The following is a 26,365-nucleotide window of genomic DNA, read 5'->3' as shown; positions in this document are numbered from 1 at the left end:
CAGCTAAAACCATTACAAATGCTCATCAAGCTTTGTGGTTATGAGTTTAGCTTCTGATTGTTTCTGACTCTTGCATGGTAGCAGGGATCAGACTTCAATTTTCATCATAATAATGTGATGTCCCAGAAGATCCTAATAACAAAATTCTGAGAAAACATCCTATCCTATCCATCTTTCATAAGGTCATTTCCATGTCACATGAAAGTGTCACATACCTTGCATGTCTGTGTCTCAAACAGCATGCAAACCGCAAGGATGTCCCTGTAGACACAGCATACCCTGTGGGCACTTGGAGTGTTGAGGCAGCCCAGTGCCTGGAGGGATTTCTCCGTCATCTGCCCGTGAGGTGCCCCACGTTCATTTGGCCCCTTCCCATGCTGTGGTGCCCAGGCCCACAGAGACCCCATCCTCCAACCCGCCTCTGGCTCCACTGGGGCTCCCGGGGTCAGGGAAGAGACAGAGAGAGAGAATCTTTGATGGCTCAGGGCTTTCATCTCACCGAGGGATTTCATGACATGAGCAGCATGCGGCAAGGGTACTCCACTCAGGAGAGGATAGGCTGAGCATATATACCACCACATTTCTATGTCCACTTCAGTGGGTGCACTGTCTTTAAGATAAAGTGAGGAGGGATGTTGAAACAGTGATTCGATGGAGATCTTGTGATTGTCAAATCAAATGTGATTTAATGAATTATGATTACACATACAATCATATAATTTGGTTTTCAAATAAGGTTTGAAATATATTCATGCAGCTTTCATGCAGTTCAGTTGGTGGTGCTAGCTATGAGAATGTAATTTGTTGCACTCCAACATAAGGTGTAATGAATAATATCCTTATGAATCCTTCTAAATAAAAATCGGCTGAGACTAAATTAAGTGTAGCAAGCAGTGGCATAGTGGTTTGAGAAAGCTCTGTGTCCTTGCAGTGGTCTTTATGATCATTAAAATCGCCCTGCATATGTGTTCCCATTCATCAGAGTGCCTGGTTGACAAATAGCCTCTGCATGAGTGCAGATGTTTGTTTCTTACTTGCAGTGGAGTGTTTCCTCTAGCCTACAGTGTGCTCTCCTCGTTCCCTGCCAAGCATGTGTCATGTGGTCAGACTGCGGGGGTGCCACAGTTGTTTTGTTTTTCAACACGGGCGGGCACACAGACAATTTAGCAGAAAATGCAATAGAGGGATCTGATAGCGTGAAAATGTGTTCTGCTGCGAATTATCGTGGCACATAGAGAAGGAATTGGTTTTGATGCTTCACTGCTTGCACTGCCCTCCATCTGCTGTGCGCAGACTGAGGGTGCTGAAGACAGAACAGCCAAACAAATAAAACAAATCACCACATCAGGAGGACATGTCCTTTCTTTGTATTGACCATGCTCTAAACCAATCACATCAATTAATCAATTCAATGATTTCTGAAAGGGATAGCCTTTAAGAGCTAACTGCAACCACTGCCTTGAAAGTCTACACCACTGTCAATATACAGCGTGGTGTTTATTGATTGTACACTGAGGTCTTAATAAGGCTGCATGCAAAATGTGAAGCATTCATTTTGTATTTCACATGAGTGGTCACTGATCAATGTGACCTTTACAAACGGCAGTTCCAGACATCACATCCTGTGTATACTGTAGCCTATTTGTTTTCCTCTCCTCTTGTTTTTTTTTGTTTCATGCAAAACATCAAGGTGACGATGACCAAGATTGGTGTTATGAAGGCTATGTGACAGACAGTATGGGTGTGATTCTTATGAATCTCCTCAAACAGCTTTCGTCTACTGGATACAAGTACAGGCAGCAAAGCGAGCTGTATTGAGTGACAGACTGATTGATCACTTGACTGGTCTCATGCATCTCTGCATGTTCCCCTTTATGGAAGCTGCCACATCTACGCTTCTGTATGTGTGAAATGAAAAGGCGGATGAGACATGAAGCGACATACTCGAGAGCGAGTCACTCTTAAAAACATTAGTGTGCTATGCAAGGATAGAGATATAAGGAGTTATATGACAAAGGACAACTTACTGAGGTTAATGTCAAAATATTAAATGTGTTTGTACATTTTGTATCTCATTAATGGACACATCAATACTATTGTCATTATATGTCTTTATGTTTATAATTCGCATCATTTTTCAAGTATCTGTAATATTTATTCATCAATGGAATTTGACTTATTTGACCATAATTACTGTTGTGTCATTATGGTCAAGGGCAACCTCAAAATCAGTGTTAAACAGCTTGCCATTTTGTAGTTTAGAGTTTTGTAAGAGATATATAAAACATATGAATACATTGCTAAACACTGGCTACACTCAGGATACCTAGGATATATTTGCACTTTTACAGGATGAAGCCGCCTTCCTGGCACCAGGGAGACATTTTATTTTCCATCTAGCATCAATTCTCAGGGATCTGATATCACGCAGGTGATGAAATCGTGTGGTGGCAAATGGGTATACAAGACAGAGATCATACTACACATGTTCATAAATAATAGAACAACCTCAAAGCTGACTTTCTCATTATGTCCTCTCAGTTATCCACTGACTGTTTCCAAAACTGCTCGTCCTGCTTTCCAATTTGTCAGGCTCAAAGGATAGTGGGTCCTGACGAATGATATACCTGTGAGTAAAAATACATAATTTATGTCAAAACATTTCGGTAACACTTGACAGTAGTCATTAGGGTTAGGGTTTATGTGTCATGACAGTGTCATATGTTCATGACAGTGTCATGTCACTCTTATGTCGATACTGTGAAGTAAAGTGTAACCAACATTTCATCACTGTATTAATCACAACAGGACTGGTGAACTGAGTTGAGTTTTCTAAAATACACAGACCTTTTTAAGGTAGTAATTTTTTTAAAGTTGCACAACATTTATTGGTTGAATCATCTGTTCTGGTAAACTAATGGGAACACCATTCCTCATTGAGGAGAACATTTAGAGGAGGATCAGGAGGCTGACTGCAAGGGTAAGGGAGAGACAATCACACAGCTTTGAGGCCTCAGAGCAATGCCCCATCAGTCTACTTACACAATGTCATTCAGTTCCAGTCTGGTGTCTGGAGAAGGGTTGATTAAAATGTAAGAGTGGCTGCTTAGACTCTCATTCATTTCATCTGGAAAAAAAAACAGAACAGGAAGGTCAGAATAAAAATATTCAGCGTGTTCCTGTTTTCACTGAACCACAATCCACCCATTTATCTTCAACTGGCTCTGTACATCATGCCAAGTCAGCGCTAAGACGAAAAGGAATAGCCTACTTTCTGTAAACGTGATGGTGAGTTCATAACACATTCATAGCAGCTGTCATAAACTGCACATAAAGCATTCATGACTGTTTCATGAGACATGACTCAACATTCATACCAACACTTTCATGAATGTGGAAGACAGAACGATGACAACTTGTCAAAATAAAAGTCCAACAATCGCAAAGCAACGATGCCGTTTTTTCTCTCCAGCCTTTGTAAATATTTCATGAATATCTTATGAAGTCTACATCGAATGTCACTTTACTATACAAGTTGTGAAGTATTCTCAATCACTGAGTTTAACACTGGAAGGTAAACTAGCCTACATTCAGCTGACCCGTATTTGTGTAACCTGGAACGGTTGGACATTCCCAGTAGCAAAAGATGAGAAATCATCTGCAAAGGTTAAATCATAAAACAAATACATTTTTATGAAACAAAAATAATTTGCTTGATCATGTTCTGTCACTTAAATTAATTAAAGTGTTCTTTTGCGTCCAGCCAGCCCTCTCACCGCATCCTTCCACTGACAGGCCCAGGTTCTTCATGCGGTTCCTGACCAGCTCGGCCAGCTCCTGTCTCTCGGACCGTGGGGGCAGGCCCGTGCGCTGCTGGCTGGTCCTCTCCGGGGGTCGTGAGGCGGGCCGCGCCCCCATGCGACTCAGCCGGCGAGCCCACTGTATGCTCTTCCTGTGCAGCAGCGGGCGGCTGTCGGAGGGGGTCTCACTGGAGGAGGAGATGTGCGAGACCCTCTTCCCAGAGGAGCAGTGCTCCCTCGCCTCCTTCTGCTCCTGACTCTCCTCAAAGTCGTCCACACTCACGGAGAGCTGGGACTGCCTGCCCTTTGGGGGAACGGTCAGAAGCAGCAAAGGTCAGCGCACTAATCATGGTGCACATCAATATTCTACGGTGGGGATGAAAACAACCCCACCATTAACACTTGAAACTGTGACACACAACAACAGTTATAAGCCAAAAAATAAATAGGAATTAATGACTGAAATACATCATCACGTATGTATCTTGATAACATAAATAATAAAACTGTTATATTCTCTCAACCTTAAAACCCAATTTAGCATTATCCAACATCTGAAGCACAGCATTTGTCAATGTTAATTTTAACCGTAATAATAAAGAGGCCGTGATAATCCTCAAACAGTCTGTGTGAGCTGCTGTAGAGAATTAAGGCTAAAAATAATTCCCAAGGAAGCTCTGCATCGTGGAGGCATTGATCGTGTGGAGACGTTATCAACAGTGGCAGCTATTCACATGCCCTATTGAGCTCAATAAAACCTTAAGACAGTAAACAAGACACAGTGGGCCACAGGAAATCAAACTTGGTCTGCTCTCAGCTGAAAAGGTCATTTGCACATGGCGGACAGGAGAGGAGAGGGGTGAGGAGAGGAGAGAGGAGAGAGGAGAGGAGAGAGGAGAGAAGAAAAGAGGTGATGGTCAGGGCACCTCACAGGATTCACAGTCTAGCAGCTCTGTGCGGTAGATCCCGATTGGGATGTCTCCAATAGAGGAGCACAACTTCTGGTACAGTCTGCCATATGTCTGGATCCACAAGTCCTCCTGTGTGATGGTCATCTGTGAGAGGCAAACAGAAGTGGGATACACACAGTCCGTAAAATCACTATGGAAGGTGTTCTAATGACTTGAATATTGGAATGGCCAGACAGACTACATTTTCATATTCACTGTACTGTAACAATAAGCCCAGCCAATTTTTTCAGGTAATTCAAAAGACACTTCATACATTATAGATTAGAAAAATGAATTAATTATTCATTAAAATGAAAGTGACAGTGATGAGAGACAACATCAATACCTACAGCACAAAGGAAGCCGGATCCTGGGGTTGTGTCCAGGCCAAGCAGAAGCCTTGTTATGGTGATGATGTAGTCTTTCACAAAAGACTAAAACGATGAGCCAACATACCAATCAGATGGGTCAGTCATATTTAATCTTAAATGGGTGAATTCTAATTCTCATGAGAAAAAACACAGACCACACATTGTGTAAGGGCCTAGGGAATGTGACAGTCTTTCCAGAAGACAAGCTGCAGTCATTAAAATGTCCTTTAACTCATGTGGGAATGTTATGGTGCGCCTCTCCAGTGCTCATGCATGGGTCTCTAGCATGCATATATTATGGCTTATCATTTATGTGAAAGGATGTAATGCATTTTTTGACAAATGTATGGCAACTTGCATTTGGTAGAATAAGCTTAATGACCTGATAAAGAAGAGTGTCAAGCATGCCGATACTGAACACCTTCCCTGCAGCAAACGGCAGCCGAAACATGAAGGCCAGGTTGGAACCGTTCTCCCTCTCTTTCTGTGTATGGAAAGAAAGTTGACACATTCCTACTTGCTGTAATACAACAGCGTTTTATAGATTATTGATGTATCTAATCATAAAGGTAAAATGCTTCATGTGATGCTTACTGTAATAAAATAAATTACTTTTAAGAGCAAATACATTTGTATCATTTGACATCTATTTGGTAAAACAGATGCATGATCCAACATGAATAGAACGTTCCAAGCTCTTGTTATTTAAACAGAAATTGGGGGATATTTGGGCTGTTCACCTTTTCCATTTTGGAGAGAGCCAGTGAGTAACAGTCTTTTGCTCTGAACTGCATGAATCTCATATTAGCTGGATGGGTCAGCTCAGTGATGATGCTCAAACTTGAAAACAACCTGGAGAGGAGAGAGCAAATCTAAAGGTCAGGGGTCAATGGAAATAAATAACAGAACGACTACTGAAATGGCCTAGCTGATTTACTGTACTGTCATTAGGGACCAGTAAAAGAGAACCAGAGCTCTGTTACACCTTTAAAAATCCATTCTATTCTGGAACACATCCATATGATGGTATGGCCTAAACTAATTTGCTGCTAAGCTTCAACATGCAATTCCACCCCTTTGATAGCAATAGAGATGATGTCACTGAAAATGCCTATAAAATGAAAGGATGTACTACAAAAGACTACACTGACTCATCAGCATACTCAGGGTTTAAAAAATGTCTAAACATGGTTCCATAACCAGCTGCTTTCCAACGGAAAGTAACGTGAGACTGAGTTGTAAGCTATGCATGATTTCATGTGCTGTGATCAATTTATTAATGACAGCAATGATGGTTCAATCTCTTTCCCTAATCTCTTTCCATCATGTCTTGATCAAAAGTGACAAGAGGCTTGAACAAATTCCTGAAACTCTTAAATGTTATGTGTAGATATTATCTATGAACAATTTTCTTCATACTTCACATTGGCTTCTTATCATTCAGGGCTTTAACAAAGATAATGTTTCTTTTTGAACAATATTGCCATCTGGTGTTCAAGGCCATAAACAAATTCATTCCTGGATTGACTTATAGTTAATAATAAAATAACTCTGTCTGCTAATGTTTTATAGCACTGACTGATTGATAGACTTGTCCCTTGGAACGGCTCCTTTTAAATGAGCAATTCTGGAACAGTTACATTGCCTCTGGTGCCTACTTAGAAATGCTTTATGGTTCCCTGTTAGTGTAATGCCCAATATAACTAATGCTTTTTGGTTCCCTGTTAGTGTAATGCCCAATATAACTAATGCTTTATGGTTCCCTGTTAGTGTAATGCCCAATATAACTAATGCTTTTTGGTTCCCTGTTAGTGTAATGCCCAATATAACTAATGCTTTTTGGTTCCCTGTTAGTGTAATGCCCAATATAACTAATGCTTTTTGGTTCCCTGTTAGTGTAATGCCCAATATAACTAATGCTTTTTGGTTCCCTGTTAGTGTAATGCCCAATATAACTAATGCTTTTTGGTTCCCTGTTAGTGTAATGCCCAATATAACTAATGCTTTTTGGTTCCCTGTTAGTGTAATGCCCAATATAACTAATGCTTTATGGTTCCCTGTTAGTGTAATGCCCAATATAACTAATGCTTTATGGTTCCCTGTTAGTGTAATGCCCAATATAACTAATGCTTTATGGTTCCCTGTTAGTGTAATGCCCAATATAACTAATGCTTTATGGTTCCCTGTTAGTGTAATGCCCAATTTAACTAATGCTTTTTGGTTCCCTGTTAGTGTAATGCCCAATTTAACTAATGCTTTTTGGTTCCCTGTTAGTGTAATGCCCAATTTAACTAATGCTTTTTGGTTCCCTGTTAGTGTAATGCCCAATATAACTAATGCTTTTTGGTTCCCTGTTAGTGTAATGCCCAATATAACTAATGCTTTTTGGTTCCCTGTTAGTGTAATGCCCAATATAACTAATGCTTTATGGTTCCCTGTTAGTGTAATGCCCAATATAACTAATGCTTTATGGTTCCCTGTTAGTGTAATGCCCAATATAACTAATGCTTTATGGTTCCCTGTTAGTGTAATGCCCAATATAACTAATGCTTTATGGTTCCCTGTTAGTGTAATGCCCAATTTAACTAATGCTTTTTGGTTCCCTGTTAGTGTAATGCCCAATTTAACTAATGCTTTTTGGTTCCCTGTTAGTGTAATGCCCAATTTAACTAATGCTTTTTGGTTCCCTGTTAGTGTAATGCCCAATTTAACTAATGCTTTTTGGTTCCCTGTTAGTGTAATGCCCAATATAACTAATGCTTTTTGGTTCCCTGTTAGTGTAATGCCCAATATAACTAATGCTTTTTGGTTCCCTGTTAGTGTAATGCCCAATATAACTAATGCTTTTTGGTTCCCTGTTAGTGTAATGCCCAATATAACTAATGCTTTATGGTTCCCTGTTAGTGTAATGCCCAATATAACTAATGCTTTATGGTTCCCTGTTAGTGTAATGCCCAATATAACTAATGCTTTTTGGTTCTGTTAGTGTAATGCCCAATATAACTAATGCTTTTTGGTTCCCTGTTAGTGTAATGCCCAATATAACTAATGCTTTATGGTTCCCTGTTAGTGTAATGCCCAATATAACTAATGCTTTATGGTTCCCTGTTAGTGTAATGCCCAATATAACTAATGCTTTATGGTTCTGTTAGTGTAATGCCCAATATAACTAATGCTTTTTGGTTCCCTGTTAGTGTAATGCCCAATATAACTAATGCTTTGAGTTAAAAAAGAAAAGAGAAAGAAAAAAAAGGAAGAAAAAAGACATGGTTATTACAAGAGAAATTATTATAATGCAATATTAATTATTAGAATGCAATAATAAGAACATTTGCTAATTCATTCAAAGATAACTAATGGCAAATACATGCATTTGGCCTTGTCTCATAGGCGCTGTCAGGAATTTTATGCGATTTCAAGCCCCTAACATTTTTTTCACATTCAGCAATCATCTCATCACGACCACTAGCTGCCCATACCATGATTACTCTGTAGGCAGCCCAGGCTCCGAAAACTGGAAACAAACAAAAATGAAATCCTGCATGGAATCTGTCTGGAAATACTGAAGGTACGGATGAGCTACCTCTCTGGTGTGTTTCATTTGGTCTTTGGTTAAAATATAACGTACATTTTTGTTTGTTTTTTTTGCAAAAAAGCGTCTGAATGTAAACATAAATATAACACAAACAAACACAACTTCCTGCGAAATCCCTGACTGCGCCTTTAAAACTAAAACATGGTCATGGGCCCCTATTTGGTACTCTGGGGGCAATTTGCAGACCCATTGCACAAGAAAGACGTACTAGTCTACATTCATATCCCAACAGTAGAAGACAGGTGGATAGAGGACCCCGGCGATGTCATATCCAGTGATGTCTGTCCACAAATGACTACAAAACTCAATGACCATCTCCCACTTTAATACTCTCACCTGAATAGTGTCTGCACATTGACAATGGTTTTCGCATCTGCCATATAGTCTTCCTTTGCACACATAGTGCTCTCTTTGTCCACCACCACCATATTGGCAGCAAAAGAGATTCCACAGCGCAGAAGGTCATCGAGGCTATACACCCCCAAAACAAACAACAAGCAAATGACATTGTGAAATCTGCAGACAGGTGGTTACAATATCACTAAAACACAGAGGAGAGTCAATTCTATTCACACTGCTGTATAGTATAACGTTGGGCAGTAGGGATAGAAGGTCTGAGGGGTGACCTCAGGCTGGACACAGGTCAATTTATGTATTCAAACCTGAATGTTTAAATGTCAAGATAGAATTTATCGATGGGTGAAAGCAATACTCAAAAACGTAGGTTTTGCATGCACTGCTGACAGATGAAGAATCGGTGAAAAAACCCTCAAAACTGACTACTAAACATCTAATAATCTGAAAAATGGTTAAAAAAGATACTCCTATATCAAACGACAGTCCCATACTTATCAATTGATCCAACCATGTAGTAAACCAGAGGGAACCAGCAAATAGCCTCCAGAAAGTTTGCGTCTGGCCTGAAACAGAACATGAAGGACCGCACGTGAATGAGTGAAGATGATCCGACTGGAGCACTGTCTGACATAACATGACACCAACAGTCATGCTGCGGGCACCTGATGGAGGACAGCCACAGGAGGGAGCAAAGACAAAGACCAAACCACGGCACTACAACCATGCAAGGGTAGTGGGTGTGGACAGGAGGGACAGAGGATGTGGACAGAAAACGGAGGTTTACTTGTTATCTAGCAGCAGCACTACGGGATTGAGGTCTCTCTTGGGCCTGTACGAAGCTCTTAGAGGAACTATGAAGTTGTAAAGCCCATTTCCTGCTGTCTCAGCTGACACTATTACCAACTTGTTCTTGAAGCAGTAAGCTTTGGCATCCTCATATTGGTTATGGGTGCACTCCTATAGCAAAGTTTCACACAATCACACATTCGACTGTGATACATTATAGTGTAGCTCATTGTGCAGCTCATTTTAGGAGATAAGACTGGAACAGTAAAGCATGGAAAAGTAGTTAGAGGTTAGTAAGTGACAAGTGTTACAACAGGGAGTTCTTAATCAATAATGGAATAGATTACTTCTGAGAAAAAAACTAAACATATGGACATATGAATTCTCCTGTATACTTAATGCAAATTAAACGTTTTACCTTTTCTAGTCTCAGGCAACAATATGGTACTTTTTCCTTCAGCAAATGGCAGTGTGTGGGAGAGCTTCTGATGTAGGGCAGATTTGGAGGATATCCCTTGACGAATCTATCAATAAAGCAAGACATAGGCCGTTTGACAAGGATAAAAATAAGGGTAACATTTTACAATAAGGGTACACAATTTAGCATTAGTTAAGTATTAATTAAGCATTAACAAACACTTAATTCATTATTATTAAGCATGTTTTCAACATTACTTAAGGATTAGCAAATGTGCTTTTCCTCATTAATAGTCTTATTTAGCAGCTGTTATCAGTGTGTTTTCCTTTGTTATAAATTATGACTTTTAATGAATGTGTACATAATGAACTAATGATGAATTCATAAGGTACAGGCGGTAAACTAGCTCATAATTCCTAAAGTGTACATACTGATCACATGATGAATTCATAATGAACTAGAGATTATGTCAATGTAGGTGAATACCTCACTTATGTCATTGGCAATTCGCCTTATTGACCCGGCGGTACACTTGCCATTACACCTCAGTCCAGCAGATGGTGGTGGTAATGCACTCTGTTTGCAAACTGACAAAAAAAAGCTCAACGCAAAAAGAAGAAGGGTTCACTGGCCTGTTCTTCTTCTTCAGTGAGTTTTTTTGCCAGTTTGCAAACGGAGTGCATTACCACCACCATCTGCTGGACTTCGGTATAATGGCAAGTGTACCCTTTAGCCTCGTTCTGGCCGCCTGGTGAAAAAGGCGAATACAATGTTATTCAGACTTCATACATATATGCCTACTGTTTGCCAGCTGGTAGACTTTAGACTTTAGGAATTCATCATTGATAACAAAGGAAAACACACTGATAACACATACTAAATAAGACTCTATTAATGAGGAAAAGGATATGTGTTAATTCTTAAGTATTGTTGAAAACATATTTAATAATGATGAATTATTAAATATTAATGTTTAACTAATACTTAACTCATGCTAAATTGTGTCCCCTTATTGTAGTGTTCCCAAAATAAGGCTAATAAAAATGAGGCTGCTTGTTCGGTGCGTGTTTGCTCATGTCCCCTGAAAGATGATGGTACCCCTCGGTGGAGAGATCCTCACAGGAGGGCAGCGTCTCGTCCTCCGACTGGTCGCTGGAGAGGTCGCAGGTGTGCAGGGAGGACGTGTCCTCCACCTCCATTACGGGGGCGATGCTGCTCTTCCGCCCGGTCCTGGAGGAGTCACACGGCAGGTTCAGGGTGGAGTCCCAGCTGGGCCTGCTGCTGGTGTCCTGGAGGTCTATGGCCACAGTGCCTGAGGGAGCGCAGAGTGGACCCCAGTAAAAGTCATATTTATTCATGGCATGCACATCTCTCAGGAAACTTCAATTGTTTAAAAAATGTTAAAAATGGTCAAATATATTCTAACGTCATATGAAAATTCAATGGTTAGTGTCATAAAGGCTGCTTGCAATAGACCTACATCAAAGGTAGACCTACACAAGGGTCATACTGTTTAGTTGCTAAAATCATTTGGTAAATCATGACTAGATTAAAGTACATCCCTGAAGAGCAATTTAAAGTAGCAGAATGCTAACCTGGTCACACCTACTAGATCTCCATTCAGAAAGATAATAGTCTGGAACACGATAGTTCACTAGTGTTTCCATCAGTCGGCAGACTACCTGCCCAATCAGTAACGAGAGTGAATGAGGCTACTGAGAGCCTACATCCACCAGAGGCTGATTTGCTACATTGGCTGAGCTGTCTTATTTCATCTTACCATCCAAGGTAGATAAGAATGTCTCCTAGCCTAGAAATCTAGACGCACCCTAGCGGCAGCAAATTACATTTGCTGCCAGGGCTAGTCTAGCAACTCTCCGTTAAATTAAACTTCTATCAGGCCAATCAAATTGTGTATAGAGTCGTTAGGCGGGCTTAACATAATGATTAATGGCAGAGTTGCAACGGTTTGGCTTGAATTCCCTGCTACTTGAAAACATAAGAAAATGGATGTTGCTGTTGAGTTAAGCTTTTAAGTTGGCAAAAGTTTGAACTAGCCAATAACTAGCTCCGCTGGTGGGAAAATGCATGGGACTCATAGCGCTGTCCTATTGCGTGCAGAGGGATTTGAAAGACAACCGATTATCCCGCCCCTCGGACTGAGCACTGCGAACGGTGAGTGCCCACACCCTACATTTTAATGTAGGTCTGGCTTGTCAGGCTAAATGTCTCCTGTCTTGTCCTATGTTACTTGGGGGACAGGTCTGACGTGTGAGAGATGGAGGAGAAAGCCTTTTCTCTGTGTCCTCTCTTACCCATGCTGGCGAGGATGCTGTGCATGGGGAGATGGGTCTTTTTGCTGCCCCGCCGACTCTCCTCCCTCTGGGCTTTGAAGATGGAGTTCTCCTCCTTGGTGACGTTGATGTAGAAGCATGTGTCTGTGCAACTCATGGTGAAGTGGGAGCCGGGGTTGAGACGAATACTCTTCTTATCTTTCTGCTTCACACCAATCAGACACACGCCATACCTGAAAATGAGGATGACACCGTTTGCCAGGTTGATTTCACAGTTGAATATACTCACTGTCCATAGTTGGTTGAATTGATGATCTCATCCATAGATGATTAAAAATACTGGACTTCCACTGTCTGACTCTGCAAGCCTAGCCTAGCTGATGACCTTGCAGATGTGGTCATTCTTCTTGGAACATGGACATTATGTCAAATTCTCAATGCCACTGTTTATTTCGTTTTTGTCTCTGAATTGTCTTTCTTTCTACTCTCACTGTGACTAATGATACGCAGGACTTCCATTACATTGTGAGACTTGTTTCCGCACTTTTAAGTTTATTTTCTCTTAGAGCAAACTCACTTCTTATGTGCGTGGAAAGAGGCATATGTGAAGCTCTTCCCTTTGTAGTCTGAGAAGAACACACTATCTTGTAATATGATGTTGTAGACTTCGTTTCCAGAAAACCGCCCATACATTCTGTGCCACTCCTCTGGAGACTGCTGACCTTCCCTGAGGAACACACAGGTGTGATGTCATCTGTCAATCACATAGTCGTGGGCAAGGGTGCCCCCAGAAATGTTAACGCCCACGACAGCATATAAAATAGACATCCCAGCCCCCAATAGTAAAACAAAGTGGGTCATTATGTTCTGTGAGGGTGTGGGCCCCAGTCAGTTCAGGGCTCAGTCCCCCACCTCATAACGTCCTTGTGCATGGGAGATTAGAAGCCAAGCCAAGCCACTATCCTTGGTCATCCACTATACTATATATTTATTTATTTACTGGCAGTGAGTTCTAGGAATCAGAAATTAAGCATCTGGAAAAACTCCAAGAGTAAGCAGCCGCACTCACAGGCCCGTGGAGGTGTGCACCAACAAAGTGATGAGAGTGGACGTGGCTGGACAGATACAGTTCAGGGCCAGCAATGCATATTTAAACTCCTCCTCACACACGACATGATCTGAGTAGTGTGAGACAAACATAACACACAGCTGACATATCATCATCATACTAATCATCATCAACATAACAATCATCATCAACATAGCAATCATCATCAACAACAAAAAGAAATTACAGTAGATCGTCATGAATAGACATGTCAAGAAAGGATTTTCTTACCGGCAAATTTTACATGGAATTTATTTTCTGGTTTGAGGATTTGCACGTACAGGGGACAGCTAGGGGCAAAGTCTTTCACTGCCCAGGCGCGCAATATAGTTTGATGATCCTGATATGAAACACAGTCCAAATTATCCAAATGATTTGACGTATATGGTGTTAGCCATCTCAAATGACAACACGTTGAACAATGTCTTGGCTTTAACATTGTTTACTTGACAGCTGCAACTGCATGATGGACAGCAGGATCTAAGACATGCTATATACTTTCTGTCGCCTCTGCTGTAAAACTGTGTGGATTATTTGAATGCTTAAGTACCATTGTCTTTTTTCATCTGCCATTAGCGAAGAGGTTATAAAATAGTCTGCAGTCTAATTGGCAGAGCAGACAGGGGTGTAGGTGACTCATTTCAACTGAGTGTTACATAATGGCTGGGAGACAGCGCAGCGTAGGTGGGACACAACACGCAGTCTGCAGGTCTGTCTGCTTTAAAAAAGCCAGACATTTCTCTCTGGCCTCAAATTGAAAGAGGGGGGAAAGAGAGTACAGTTTACTGATTCTAGGAAGAGGCATTCGCTAATATGTTGTGTTCACTTCCTGGGGCACTGGGCACAGTAGGCTAACTCTCAATATCACTGTGCATTTTGTTTTATATTTTATTTATTATTGTATCTGACCAAATGTATAGTTATAGAGAGGTAATATACTGAGCTTACCGAAGCTGTACGATCAACCTCACAGCGACTGCTCAGGATGAAACACCCCTCAGCATTGTCCAGTCTGAAAGAGCAGGTTATAGGGCATGTATAATATATACCTTCTGGAGCACCATTACTGAACCTCATTTAACATACATCACATTACTATTCAAAAGTTTTGGGTCACCTAAGGATGTTCCTGCTTTCCATGAAATATAGCAGAATTAATGATTTTTTATATATATATTTAAATAGCTGTGTCCTTCAAACTATACTTTTGTAAAGACTCCTCCAACAAACAGGAAATGTTGATTTGTTACATATCACATTTAGAATATACAGTATAGGTAACATAAACATTTGAAGTGTTCCTGCAGTTATAAACATATATTGTACATGAAAAATCCTCCTGCTGTCCCAACTTACAAAGAGGACCACTGGAGTTTTTGTGTCATCTCTGCAGTTCAGTTCAAGAATTGTCCTGAAGATGGCAGTATATTTACTGTACAACCTGACCCAGGGAGTGTTTTCCAAAAGCACTTTGACTAATTGCCAGCAGGGTTAAAGGAATTATCCGGAGTAAAATGCACTTTAGATCAATTTACGGATGATTGGGAGTACATACGTTGAGTTGACATCAAAATCATGTCATTCGGATGTATTTTGAGAAAGTTTGATTTTACCGTTTTTAGTCAAAACTCGTTAGCGTGGAAGTGAGAAGGGAATATTATTTTGCCGCTACAAAACGCTATTTTTATACCTCTTCTACAGTTCCAAACAACATTACACTTACGTGGTAGTGAGTAGAGGATCCCTAAAGCCAAACCGAAGTATCCCGAGGTCTTTATGTGGTCGGATAGAGAGTCCAGAATGAATTTCATCAAGCCAGTACCTTTCCGGAAATGTTGCCATCTTTGCTGCCATCTTTAGGGGAAAGTCCATAGGGTCGATTGCCTAGTGTGCTCTGGAAAATTTCGTCGCCGTTTAAAAAAAAAAAAAAAACATAGTCCAGTATTTCTTTTGAAATTGAAATGAAGTTGTATGGACTTTTTTAAACGGCGACAAAATTGTGAATTTTTAAGCACACTTGGCAATCGACTCCTACTGACTTTCCCCTAAAGATGGCAGCAAAGATTACAGCAAGGATGGCAACATTTCCGGAAAGGTACTGGCTTGATGAAATTCATTCTGGACTCTCTATCCGACCACATAAAGACCTCGGGATACTTCGGTTTGGCTTTAGGGACCCTCTACTCACTACCACGTAAGTGTAATGTTGTTTGGAACTGTAGAAGAGGTATAAAAATAGCGTTTTGTAGCGGCGAAATAATATCCCCTTCTCACTTCCACGCTAACGAGTTTTGACTAAAAACGGTAAAATCAAACTTTCTCAAAATACATCCGAATGACATGATTTTGATGTCAACTCAACGTATGTACTCCTAATCATCCGTAAATTGATCTAAAGTGCATTTTACTCCGGATAATTCCTTTAAATTATAAAAAGACGTGATGTTGAACTCACTCTCTCTCTCTCTCTCTCTCTCTCTCTGCACATTTGTTGCTCAACAATACTTTCGGGAAACACAGTCCTGACCCCTGATGTGTTCCAGCCTAAATTTGAGTTTGCCTGTTTGTTTGGCAAGGGAAATCTATCTTATGTGACCTTAGGCAATAGCGTATTTGAAAATGTTCTACCTTGTAGTTCCCCAATAACACATATTAACAAAGGTATACATATTTATATTCTGACCAAACAAATATATTAAAACAGAGTTGGCAGAGATAATTCTATTTTTCATACTCCATTACTTATTATGCACTATACACCTGTATACCATATGTTATGTTCAGGAATTAATTATGCATGGACGTATCAGTGCTAACACACTTGGCCCGAAACAGATCCTGGTCTTTGAGCGCTGAGCCCTGGAGATAGATGACCCTCTGGGACCACAGGGGGATCTGCAGGACCCTGCGCACCTGCACGTCCATCTCTGTCGGGCACAGGATGATGACATAGTAATCCTGCAGGAACAAGGAAGCACCTGCAGTGAACATGATTAATTAGGAGCTTCTTTTCAAAGATCATAGAGTTGACTGCTGCAAGGGTTTTCAATTACACTGGTTCTGCCTGCTTCCCATTTCCCATCAGGGCTTTGAGGCTCCGACTCATCGGAACACTGCTAATTATTCTTCATTTAGACATAATCAATGACATTATGGCTTTAATAAGATTCTGGCCAGATATCCTTAGTACAACGGAAAACATTAAAAGCCTCCAGTGTCCTCCAGGATGAAGAGGTTTAAGAAACTCTGATTTGGCAATGTCACAGACCCTTGTGTGCTCTGACGCACTCACCTGCAGTCTGGGGTGGGCATAGAACTCGTTCAGGAAGTCCATGAGCAAGTCGATCTTAAGGGAGCTCACACACAGGACCACGTGCCTCTCTGTTTGGGCGCGGTGTTTGCTGTAGTTCCCACCGGATTTCTGCCGCTCCATCCACAGATATACCAGCTGTTCAAACTAGTGGCAACACAGCGTATACAACCATCAGGGCCCAGGGAAAAGCACTGTTGACTGGTATGAAAAATACGCAAACGCAATGAAGGTTATATCACCGCGGCTGTTGTGTTGATTATCTCACTTGAATGGGAAGGACCACCAGTGCCACACATATCATGATGACCACCAGCAGCTTGGAGGGCCAGATGTTGGGGGTAACGTCCCCAAATCCAACCGTGGAGAAAGTCACAATACAAAAGTAGAAGGAATCAAACAACGATAGCTTGTTTCCAGCCCGTTCGAGATGCTGAATCCCACATATGCTGTTCAAAACATAGTAAAACAAGCAAAGATGAGAATTAAAATCAGTTCATTCAATCAAGTGGTTCGTTCAAAGTAAAGGCTCAGTAACTCGAAATGTTCATGAGTGCAAAAGTTAGTATCTCTAGGAGAGTACAAAAATGTCTTCACCTAACGTGTAACTGCTCAAGTTCTCTGGTCAAGACTTATATTTCTACACACAAAGTGAATGTATGTGTATCTGAACAATATAATTCCACATTTCTACAATCTAGCATACAGCATCAACATCATTTAATAAATAACAATATATTTAACCTGCTGAAAATAATGGTCTACTGGAGTTATCTAGGATACCTTTGACCATATGGGGCAATAGCTCGGAAACCTTTGCAAGTTGACACAGCGGTTGCATTGTTTAACTAATAGATTTTTAGTGAATCATTGCACGTTTTAGCCCTGATTGAAACATCTATTCCTGTAAAAACAAAACAAAAAACGTTTTCTTTACCCAAAGGTATCTGTCTCAAACCACATTCACTCAAGGTCCTGAAAGTCTACTTTGATGCAATATCTCTGACAGGAATTTCTGTTATCATGTGTGACCATGCCAAGTACTCTGAACCTAATTTGCAAATTGTGATGACAAGAATGAAAGAGCTCATTTTCTGCAGACACCACCGAGAGAGAGAGAGAGAGAGAGAGAGAGAGAGAGAGGGAGGAGGCATATGAAATGCAAGGTGTTAGCCTACAGACAAGGTTCCTCTTCTCCCTTTGTGCTTTGCAACTCTCCCCTGAGTGTTACCACAGGGGCAAACAGACACACCAAACACTAAAAGCCAAGAGAGCCACATTACAGTCACTGCTAATGGCAGCACTGTGGTCACTTAGCTGTCATTAAGCTAAAGCAATCAACTCACATGAGTCAAACCACCACAGGAACAAAATATTGCCGTTTTTAGCATATGCCCCTCTGATGCCCAACAGTATACACAGAGTACAAAGATGTGCAAGCAAAGGTGAATGATTGTGCAACAGGCCATTTGCATTCACACATGGCTTTCTGTCTGTTTCTTTCTTCTCAACAGCATACAATAAAGTTAACTATGCTTTTTACACTTAAAATGGTTATAGCAATGCCACAAAGAGAAATAGAAAGTGAGAAAATAACCAAAAGAGTGCATATTGTATGTGAAGAAGTTTCATGTTAGTAACACTGATATGCTTCTTACAGCCTGAACATGCCTAAACACTGTGATGGCTTCACTGCTCAGAAAAAAGCAAGGTACTTAATAGATAATTTACTCTAAATAACGGCCATTCCATGTAACTGTTGTCCCCAACTGCTGCCGCCAGTGAGTTCAGAACCAAACACGTATGAACTCTGACTACAAATAGCCACTGCTCCACAGCTACAGCAGAAACCTTATGTGGGAGCCCCTTTGTCTCTTCCAGAGTCACTCCCCATTATTTACCATGACAACGCATATCGGAGTGACAGAGCCTTGTGGAAAGATTAACCCCAGCTTATAGAAGGTGATGGTGAGATAATATTAAACTTTCAGTGGTGGTTCAGCGAGCAGGGGAGAGAAGTGCACAAGGGACGTGTGGTAGACCATCACATGAAATACACATTTGTGGAGAGCTGTACTAAGTGCATCTCATGAAGGGCAGGAAACCACAGAAAATGAAAGGCAGGAAACCACAGAAAATTTAATCCATGCTGAACAAACACTGGAAGTATAATGCCACCGAAATGATGCATGATCTGCAGTGTCTTCCTCCATCTATTAAATTAGCCTAAAAGGGTGCAGCTACCAGCTGCTCATATCTGTCTTCCATGCCTCTGAGACAGTAGTGCACTAGTTTGTATTTCTAGGATGTTGCATGAGGTTGCTAGGTTCAAGGTTTTCATACAGCTCACCTGGTAAACATGAGACAGATGAGAGTTGTTATCAGGATGAGAACCTGATTGAACATAGCGGACTGGGTCCGTTGAATGGCTCGATGAAGGTCATTCTGAGGAGGTGGTTTATTGTTGGGTGAGAAGATGCAAAAAAAAAAAATGGAACACAATAATGTCAGCATAATTTCTAATGGTCCCATGGTGTCAATCAAAAGCATGTCAGTGCAATCAGAGTTCCGAGTTGCAACTCTACAGAACAGAAGGGTACTTCAGAGCTTGTGTTGACTCACTGCACAAACAGGATGTGTGGCTTATTGACAATTTCATCACCCAGATGTGAATGCTTAGTTGAACCAGGAGAGATGTACTGCTTAGCATTTGTACCTTCTGTCTCTCTCTCTCCTTTTCTCCTCTCACTCACTTTCTCTCTCCCTCCTCACACACAACATTCCTTATTCCTTTAAATTCCTTACAGTAGTTCTCCCTGATGAACCAAGTGGTGAGGATTTACTCTATTTAGGTGTGATTGTTTTATTGTTGTTGTACTAGCAGTGACAGTACTGTAATCGAAGAATAAACATAGAATTTTGTATGCTCACAATCATATTTTCCAAAGCATGCTTTGCTAACCAGCAGTTCAGGAACACAGGAATAAAAAGGTTTCTGAGAGGAGCAAAAAGGACCTAAAACACAAAGGTTGTTAATTTATCCAAGGGCTGAGTTTGCATAAACACAAGATGAAATGAGAATTCTGCTACATGTGTGACATAATATTGCATTATTATGCAATACTATCAATACATAATGCATCATTTTCATTCTCATCTGTTGTACAACTTTCATTTTCATACAAGTGTGTGTTAAAAGAAGTTCAAGGCTCAAGTTCTGAGAAGTTCAAAGCTCAAGTTCTGTATGATAATGACACTTACATGGGTTCTGACTACTCACTCAGATTGATGCAGTTTAGTTATCCTGGAGATCACTTACTGTGAGTAAGAAAGGAACTGTGTTTACCATCTCCAACATAAATGTGATTCGAAGAATTTCTTCCCATATATTACCCTGGAATTAGAAGATAACAACATTTTCATGAGCATTAAGTATGTAAATCTTACCTGATACCAAAATTATTTATTGTCTGATATGATGGACAACAATAACTAAATGTCCAAAAATGTTAAATCAATACATGTGTTGATTGAATTTGTTGTTGGATACATCACAGTCAGTGTAGACGAAGGCATGTTGACCAACCTTGTAGCTTAAATAGGTCAACAAGATTGTTTCAGAAAGACATATCAGTGCAACAAAAACCTATAAAGAAGAAGCATCTTTAAATGTTATGATAAAAGCAAAACACTGTAAGCAAATGTTTTTGACATGTAACCAACAATTGATGGGCACAACTTTTGCCTCTATTGTAAAACAAAGGCCATGAATTTTCACATAAAAATCTATCCTAAAAATGTCACATCAAAAGACATCTGTCATCTGACAAAAACAAAGACTGAAGTTTGTGTATGAGGAGGAGACACTGACTTTACCTGTAAGATCCACAGACTCATTTTACTCCTTTCGACCCATATCACTGGAGCCCTGAATAGAGCACTTTGATGAGAAACGTGTTCAGTATACACATATATAGGAAAGCTACTGCAATCTCAATTTCATTGCCTAGTGCATCCACTCACCAGTCGATCGCCAGTAGAGTATAGTTTTGGGTAGGGCAGCCCCAACTAGTAAAAGAGTATACATGACTTGTTACAGAAAAAACATTTTTTAGCACTAATTGAAAACCTCAGAACTGATTAAATAAATAGGTACAGAAATAGGTACAGAAAAAGACATCACTTCAGGAGAGTCCACGAGCAGGTGCAGCATATCTCATGAATATCAAGTAGAAGATGGCATAGAAGCTGGGCAGACAGAGCGGTACTTCACCTTTTCCATCATTATCTCTCTCACACATTACTGTGTGCTCAGAGGGTCTAGCTTCACAAGCCAGTTGAGAACTAAAAATGTGCAGGATTTAGGATTTAACAGGCACATGCAGAGGGCTGCAACTGGTCTCAAGTAAATGAGTAGTTGTATATAACAAACTATTTAGAATTAAAGGGGGTATTATTATTAGTAGTAATAATAGTAGTAGTATGGTATGCAGGGCTGAGCTCAGGCATTTTGGGGGCAGATGCTCAAGCTAAAGATGCACAGGCATTCTTTCACTGACCATTATATATATAAAAAATAAAGTAAAGACACATTAAATTGACTGATTGATTATTAACCTATGAGCTGCTTATTGTGCCTTTAAAATGACCAAAAGCATATCTCTGAAGATGTTGTGACCACTGAACTAGTGGGGTTCTGCAAGGTACAGTACTTGGCCTATGGCAAACTCTATCTAAATGGTTGGTATCCTGTCCTTTCAAATTGGGTCACTCACTCTGCTAAGAGTGCTTTTGGAAAACCACCGTTTGTCTTTGCCAATACAAAAAAAGTGCAGAACAGTATTACTCATCAATTCCATAGCCACCATTGAGCAACATTAAGAGTGCAGCGCAACATCAAGAGTAGTGCAACTACTCGTTTACAGTATCACCATCAAAAACTGCCAGATGGTGGCAAGAAAAGAGGACTGGCTACCATGGAACAATGTGTAATCTTTAGAAACAGAATCGATGAGTGTTTCGCCATGTATCCTTTCACAACAATACTGAATCTTAGTGGAGACAATATGCTATTCATTGCTTAATTCATACCTTAATGCCTTAACTTGTGCTGATCTCATCTACAGAAACATAGTGTATAAGACCCCTCTGACTCCCTCCTTAATCCTCGTGATCTGTGATCCTAATTTGTGAGGTTCACACCATGGAGGCATCATATAGACTGGGAGAGAGTGAGAAAGTACCTCTCAGTGGCGCAGAACCATGAGGGCGCCAAAGCGATGGTAATAATAATAATAATAATAATAATAATAATAATAATAATATATTTGGTGTATTCTATATGTAGCTACTGTTGTACGTTTCTAAATCATTTCTGCATTTCCCCAATGTTAAATAACATTTTAGAGGACTAACAGGAGTAGGCGCCCTATCTCATAAGATTCCATCATAGAATTTTGATATAGAAGAGGGAGTGGGGGCGCCGTGAGCGCTGAGTGCAGGTACGAGTAGTGAGTTTTCGTCTATGGAAAAAGATGGATAAAGCAAAAAAGCTGTCGGGGGCTAAAATAGAAAAAGAAAGGGAAAATGAGATGGCATGTCAAGGGATGTGACAGCAGTTAAATAAGTGGATGGTGAAAAGCAACAGGTTTAAAGTGTGACGTCTGTGCTTGGAAGCACACGTTTCATGTTCATGTTATTCATGTTACCAGACTAACTAGCGTTTGCTATATGCCGATTGAAACAGCCTATATTCCATTCAGATAGCTAGGTGGCTACCATGCTCATACTGCACTTTTAATGGCAAACTGCAAAAAGAAATGTCACACTAGCAACAACTCATTACATGATTCCATTTCCTAACAATGAAGACTCCTTGTAATAACTTAATATTGTGCTGTCAATGTGGCGGATAAGGATGGATAAGGCTAGAGTTGAATCAATCAGCCTTATCATTTGTGAGCAACAGCTGGCAAAAGGACGTTATGCGAACCGTTTAGACTCTCTTAAAGTGACAATGCGACATTTAACAATAGCCTACTTCAAGTTCAAATCGGCAGAATTTCTTAAAATATGTTGTTTCTGACATTGCCTGTGACGGTGGCAACAGCTGAGCGATCTTTTTCCAAACTCAAACTTATTAAGACCTACCTAAGGAGCAGCATGGGGCAGGACAGGCTCAGTGGGTTAGCTATCCTGTCCATTGAAAATACGAGAGCCAGAGCATTAAATATTGGGAACATAACGATTTTGCACAACGAAAGGCTCGTAAGATGGCCTTCTTCTAATGGCCTAATTCACGGCAGGCTGTTAATAAAATAATTTGTAATGTTTTCACATGTAATGCATCCTATGTAGTCGTGTGTTTTTTATTTGAAATTGTAATATGTAACTACTAAACTACTTCGGTGCCTCAGGCCCTTTGTATAAACAATTGAAGCCCCCTAATGTGTATTGCATGTATCAGAGCTATTCATCCTGGGCCAAAGTATGTCGGTATGGGCCCGCATAATGCTCTCGCACCTCGGCCCACCATTGGTTTGTTATGCCACTGGTACCTCTTCCTATTATTTTAAAGGACAAGGTCAGCTTAACATATATTCAGCGGGCTGCCGTCATCTTTTTTTTTTTTTAAAGTGACTTGCAACATGTGCTCACTTCTGCCCACATTTTCACAAATAAATCAATTGGGTGCCACATTTTTTTAAGATTGGACCTCTGAATTCCTTTCTGAACATAGGCCACTGATGAACAATTTCCAATCTTTTCTGTCTTGAGCCACCATCTCCAACTGCTGTCATGTCAGTCCCTTCTTCTTGAACTTCTGCTCTCTCTTTGCTCTTTTGTTCTTGTTGGTGTGTATGTGAGAGTATGTGATGTCCTCATTTAGGGCCTCAAGATGTTCTGTCAGACTCTACTGGATTTTGCAGTTGGCAGTGAGTTTCCATGGTAGTCAGCAGGGCCTGTGCAGGGATTTCGTCAACCCTTCTGCCTTGCCTTGTTTCAGCGCCTTGATGGCCTTCTTCACTTCCGTTCTTGTTGGGTCTGTAGTTGATCCCAAGCACGTGTGCAGCTGGCGATATCTCATATGGACAGGTGGCTATCTGTTGAGCAGAAGTACTCTGTCCACCTTTGCTGTTGTTCTTCTTCGGTGGTAAGGAGTCGTCCTTGTTTGTCTGATCTGTCTGCCTGCATTTTCCTGCTAGTTTCTTGCTACTTAGGGAGAGATCTCTCAAGATGTTTTTTTCCAGCTGCTTCTCCATATGTTGTGCTAAGGCCTTGATGTAGTTCCTGTGGTCCATATGAAGATGCTGAAGATGAAGATGGTCAGGTGATATCCAGGTGGCATTGTGGATGGGTTTATGGCGGAAGACCATGTCTCCAAGGCCCAGGTGTAATCAGCATGTCTGCAAATTTCTTGCCATTTTCATTCATTCTTCCAAGTTGCTTTCCCATTACCAATTCCACTGTTTTTCATGCCAGGCTTTGCCTTTCTGTCACCCATGAGAACAACAATGTTTTTCTCTTTCCTGGAGTATCTGTTGAAACCGTAGAAGTTGTCCTTTAATTCTTCATCAACTTCATTGGTGGGTGCATAACATTGCATGGTTATGGTCAATTTTTTTATGGGAGGTTTAGAACTTCAAGGTGATGATCCTGGAGTTTATGGGTTCCCAACTGATGAGGGCCCTCTGCTTTCTTGGAGAGCATGAATGCCACCCATACCCCCTCCATGCGGTGCCTTTTTGCCTGGGTGCCAGAGATCGCCACAAATGATGTCCATGTGGATTGGCTGATCCTCCTAGCAGGAAATGGCCAATTCATAGATAGATAGATGGATAGATACTTTATTGATCCCCAAGGGGAAATTCAAGAAATTCAACCAATCCACACAGACAACATACTTTTGGAACCTTATAGGCTTATTTGTGAAAATGTGGGGGAAAGTTACGCACATGTCAGACACCGTTTCTAAAGATGGTGGTGGCCAAGTGCGTTGTTGACTGGCAGAAGCTAACTCAGCCACTCAACTCTGACCCCGCTGATTTGTACCTTCTCACCTTACTGCCTTTACGTCTTCAACGAGTTGACGATATGCCACAAATGAGCTGACATTGGCTGAGTTGATGTGCATCCAAGACACCAACATACCACAAAATTTTCATAATCTTAATGCACCGGTTATTCAGTCAAAAACAGAAAAAACTATGGCTAAACCTATGATTGCGTTGGTGGTGGTCATAATAAATATAAATAAAATGTAAACTGTGTGAACATACAAAATAGAAATTCCTACAATTTCCCTACTATTTCCTTATAATTTCCACAGATAAGAAGTCAGAACATCATACCATGCATATCCATTATCTGAGTCATCTAGTACTCGGCATATGTATAAAATGCAGCTTAAGACCTTTAGAGAGAAATCGAACACACGGATTCTCAGACCTGAAAAAGATGTTGTAGACTGTTACAATTCTGCAAAGTAACATGGGACATTTCAATGAATGGCAAAACAATCTAATACTTGTACACTGACTGACTGCTTCTAAATTACAATCAAACCATCATGCTGTCACTCATAACACTCGTCACATTTAACAGAACACATTATCATACAAGATCTATCAGGAAAAAAATGCCTTACTTGATCTTTGGTTTTTGATGAAGAATAGTTTTAGTCTCTCTTTGAAAGTATTTTCATTTACATAAAATTCGATTTGAACTCTGAAATAAATAACAAAATTATATGTTCACAGAAAGGTTCATGAGCAAAACAGCTCTTGAATCTTGAATCTTGAGTCATTCCATTACTTCCATAATGTATCTCATATGTATCTCACGGTGGAGAATTTCTCACGGTAGTCTCCGGTAGAATTTCGGGTCGGTCCATGCAACGGAGATGCATTCTCCAATATCCACTATCTCTATAGCTGGGCTACTACATGAGAAGCATTTCATAAGCAATTGTTTTGCTCTACAATAAACCTACCTGTCGTCGCTTGGCAAAGTTTGGTCCCCGAGGAGTAAGTCTCTGAATCTGTACCTTGGCGGAAGAGGGGGTACCTCGCTCTCCAAATCCACCATATTCCCTCACTTTATTAGCCTGCGAATTGTGGCACGTTTTGAAAATATTCTCTAACAATAGCCATACACTTTACCCGCGTGTATCACATGCGTTCATTTCTGTGTAGCTGCACCAGGACATCCGCATAGAGGTATTTTCACCAACTCAATTAGGCTATCAGGGCAGGCTTATAGGGAAATCTCGTGGGATACAGCCAGATGCGAAGCAGAAGCGCCTAGTGCGCTCTAGTGCGATCGGTAAAGGCGTGGGTCTTTTCACAAGGACAAAAAACGTCTCAACATAAATAAC

At 40.6% G+C, this 26,365-nt stretch overlaps 1 protein-coding gene across 1 annotated transcript; it reads right to left on the bottom strand.

Moving 5' to 3' along the window:
- Positions 1 to 968: 968 nt before the first annotated feature.
- On the bottom strand, positions 969 to 26,211 carry LOC143134306 (potassium channel subfamily T member 2-like). Its single transcript, XM_076294574.1, has 28 exons — positions 25,982 to 26,211; positions 25,637 to 25,716; positions 25,341 to 25,437; positions 21,013 to 21,057; positions 20,866 to 20,917; positions 20,576 to 20,635; positions 20,309 to 20,383; positions 19,921 to 20,004; positions 19,340 to 19,434; positions 17,258 to 17,438; positions 16,972 to 17,136; positions 16,501 to 16,637; positions 14,628 to 14,691; positions 13,911 to 14,019; positions 13,641 to 13,749; positions 13,149 to 13,298; positions 12,593 to 12,804; positions 11,376 to 11,589; positions 10,278 to 10,383; positions 9,858 to 10,030; positions 9,053 to 9,187; positions 5,862 to 5,973; positions 5,504 to 5,605; positions 5,101 to 5,184; positions 4,727 to 4,855; positions 3,777 to 4,104; positions 3,043 to 3,127; positions 969 to 2,627 (listed from the first exon to the last, which is right to left on the bottom strand). The coding sequence occupies exons 1-28, from the start codon at positions 26,074 to 26,076 to the stop codon at positions 2,528 to 2,530; spliced, it is 3,378 nt and encodes a 1,125-aa protein (XP_076150689.1). The 5' UTR covers positions 26,077 to 26,211; the 3' UTR covers positions 969 to 2,527.
- Positions 26,212 to 26,365: the final 154 nt, after the last annotated feature.

The sequence above is a fragment of the Alosa pseudoharengus genome, unplaced genomic scaffold (genome assembly GCF_046254945.1).
Source record: "Alosa pseudoharengus isolate Yale_2024_CS ecotype anadromous, Long Island Sound unplaced genomic scaffold, YU_APseudo_1.1 YU_APseudo_1.1_scf_2, whole genome shotgun sequence".
Taxonomy (NCBI): Eukaryota; Metazoa; Chordata; class Actinopteri; order Clupeiformes; family Clupeidae; genus Alosa; species Alosa pseudoharengus.
Note: the sequence above shows the minus strand (reverse complement) of the source record. Positions and strands in the feature narration are given on the sequence as shown.